This window comes from Raphanus sativus, chromosome 8 (assembly GCF_000801105.2).
Source record: "Raphanus sativus cultivar WK10039 chromosome 8, ASM80110v3, whole genome shotgun sequence".
NCBI lineage: Eukaryota > Viridiplantae > Streptophyta > Magnoliopsida > Brassicales > Brassicaceae > Raphanus > Raphanus sativus.
In genome coordinates this window covers 23,238,178-23,241,162 of record NC_079518.1, presented here as the reverse complement: position 1 = coordinate 23,241,162, position 2,985 = coordinate 23,238,178, and the positions used below count along the sequence as shown (strand labels likewise).

Sequence of the window (2,985 nt, the reverse complement as noted above, 5' to 3'; positions counted from 1 at the left end):
CATTATATTGACTTATTATGAATGAGGAAGTATATAACATCCAATGTGAAGCAACCCTTTTAGCTTCGGCCAATGTAAAATCCATGTGATGAGTGACTATGCTCTCCTGAAACTTCCCAGAAACTGCTTCTCAATCTCCTGTTTGAACTCAGGATCATCACTTCCTTAATCTGTCACACAACATATGTAAAACAGAGTAAAGATCTTTTAAAAAGAGATAAACTATAAAAACTATGTTTACTAAGCTCAGACGATCAGGGCACACTGAGAAGAAGTCACAAAACAGCGAAATGCTTACTCACCTTTCCAACCTAATTGCCGAGCCCTCCGCTCCCACAAAGAAGTGACCTTCCCCTCTTTGAGCAACAATGCTTGAGCTCTCTACACTTCTCAGCCTCCTTTTGGTACTGTAAAGCAACCCTTTTAGCTTCGGCCAATGTAAAATCCATATGATGAGTGACTATGTTCTTCTGAAACTTCCCAGAAACTGCTTCTCCATCTCCTGTTTGAACTCAGGATCATCACTTCCATAATCTGTCACACAACATAAGTAAAACGAAGTAAAGATCTTTTAAAAAGAGATAAACTATAAAAACTATGTTTTCAAAGTGTTGATAATGCAACATATAAGAATATCTCATGCTCGACTGATCAAGAAGCCCTATTAGAGTTCCTTAAGAAAATTAGTTACGCTAGAGAATTGGTTACTTCTCACATGTATTCAGATGATTCCATAAGGTTTCTTCATTAAAAACCATCTCATTCATTCACAGAAAATACAAATGAGAAAAGAGAATTATGATTCTAAGCTCAGTCGATCTGGCCAGAAAAATACCATATGCAACAAAAATAGGGCCTCAGAATATCCTTAAATCAAATCTAGCAAAGACTTGCATTACCTCAACAGGAGCCAAGAAGCTACGCTGGAAGAAAAGTATTCCCAAACTCAATCCCTTACACAAATCCTGGTGTGGAAAAAAACAGGAAACTAAATCAACATAGATGAACATATTTCAGTATAGACAGGATCACACAACCCTGTCGTTTAGTTTCAAACAGCGAAAAAGAGTTCATACATGTTCAACATAAAGAAGGAGCTCCAGGCCAATCAAAAAGGCATCTTTCACTGTGTTTCTCGCTTCTTAGAATGAATTAACCGAAACCATCTCAGACTGTCCTAATCCAGGAACGACGTCATTGAAGAAGAGAGCCGTGGGGCCTTTCCGGTTGATTTAGCCGTTTGGGTTGTTATTAATAGCTCTGAGAATTTATTTTCGGGACTGTGTTGAAGGGGAGAAGTAAAAATACAAAGCGAAGGGGGAATTGCCGGTTGAGTCAGGGGACTTGCCGTTGGGTTCATCACCATGGATTCAGCTTATTGAGAGGAGGAATTAGGGGTTCATTGGAAGCAAGTTAATACGAAGCAGTTTATATAGAAGGAGAAAGAGAAGAGTTGAAACGAATTCATTAATGAATGATTGAAGAACATGATTGTTTGATAGGAGAGGAGGTTTGGTAACAGAAATTAAGAGGAAAAGGAGACGACAACTTTAGAGAGATACAATAATGAATATTGGAATGTTAGATCTACGATTTTTAAAATGGGTTAATTAGATTTGACATGGCATGAAGTGATTCTCTGATTGGCTGAATTAATTAAATGACGTGAATGCTCTCATAGAACTTCATATCTTCCTTTTAGTAGTGTAATAGATAAGATAGATGAGTTAAATGAGCACATAAGTAATAAGTTTACCTTGAAAACAAAAAAATTATGAAACAAAAAAAGACAAAATAAAGGAATATTATTTAGCTTTAGGGAAAATGATGAATTGATTTCCCTCAAATTGTTGTAAAATTAGACCTGAATATGTAATGATTCTCCCCTTTGTTGTTATTTATAATTATTTTTAGATGCAACCCATGTACTTCCCAATATATTAAATAGTATTGTTTTATTTTGTAGTTTAATTCAAGTATGTTTTGTAGTAAGGATTAGTTTTGAAATTTCAGAGGCATGAACCACATGGTTAATTTAAAAGGAAATTTGGGAAATTTATTACTTCTAAAATGCTTTTTATAGAATCATATATTTGGAGTGTAACACCGTAGAATTTAGCTAAAATATGAAAATCAGCTGTAAAATAAAAATGACATAGCTATTACTTCTATTAATGTAAAATCTCTTTTGTCGTAGGAGGAGCTGCACTACCAACTCTTGAACATTGTTCTTTGAGAGGAAAAAGTGGATAGATTGGAAATTTTGGCAAGCAATTTGCTTCGGCTTCCAAGAATGCCTTGCAACAAGCGGGGCCTATATATCCGAATTTTCCTGTGAGTATGGATGTATAGATCTCTATAATGCATCCTGGAACATTCATCACTGAAAACCAACATTTTGCTACATCAGGTAATCCTGGAATACCGGGACTTGGTTGGAATGGGAGTGGAAAAGGAAATGGGATGGGAAACTGGGGCAGTTGAGCATTGGCAGAGATAACAAATCCCACAACCAACATTAGGAACCAGACATGTTTAATAGACATTATGAGAAAAGGGAAAAAGAATAAATATTTCTTCAAATATATGAAACTTTATCGTGTTTGTATTTTGACTAATGAACATATTGTATAATCCTTTGTCTATTTATATTGAAAGGAAAGAAGCTATAGACACGTCTTTGTACTTTTATGTGAAACTTAATTACCTTTTTTTCAAATAATACAAAGCAGAAACCGATGAGACTAACATTATTAAATATAACTGATGGACTCTTAAGTCATGAAAAAAACTGATCAGATTAGTCTAAAGTATACAGTTTTGTTTTGCCTCAATACTATTGTTTCAAATCATCTCCCGTCTAAGCTAAATAGCTAACTTTCTCGCTCTCTTTTGAAGCCAGGGGTAATCTACCAATTTCTAGAATCTTGATGGTATTTTGGCTCTCTATATGCTTAAACTCTAAACTATTTTTCAATTATCAAA

The 2,985-nt window shown here is 34.9% G+C and overlaps 1 protein-coding gene and 1 long non-coding RNA gene across 2 annotated transcripts; both read right to left on the bottom strand.

Annotated features, from left to right (window-relative positions):
• Positions 1-308: 308 nt before the first annotated feature.
• On the bottom strand, positions 309-1,410 carry LOC130499171 (uncharacterized). Its single transcript, XR_008938021.1, has 3 exons — positions 1,077-1,410; positions 900-965; positions 309-534 (listed from the first exon to the last, which is right to left on the bottom strand). It is a non-coding gene; the product is annotated as an uncharacterized LOC130499171 (long non-coding RNA).
• Positions 1,411-2,171: 761 nt separating this feature from the next.
• Positions 2,172-2,546, bottom strand: LOC108820282 (uncharacterized). The gene has a single exon (XM_018593246.1). It carries the CDS (start codon positions 2,544-2,546, stop codon positions 2,172-2,174), a length of 375 nt encoding a protein of 124 aa, XP_018448748.1.
• Positions 2,547-2,985: the final 439 nt, after the last annotated feature.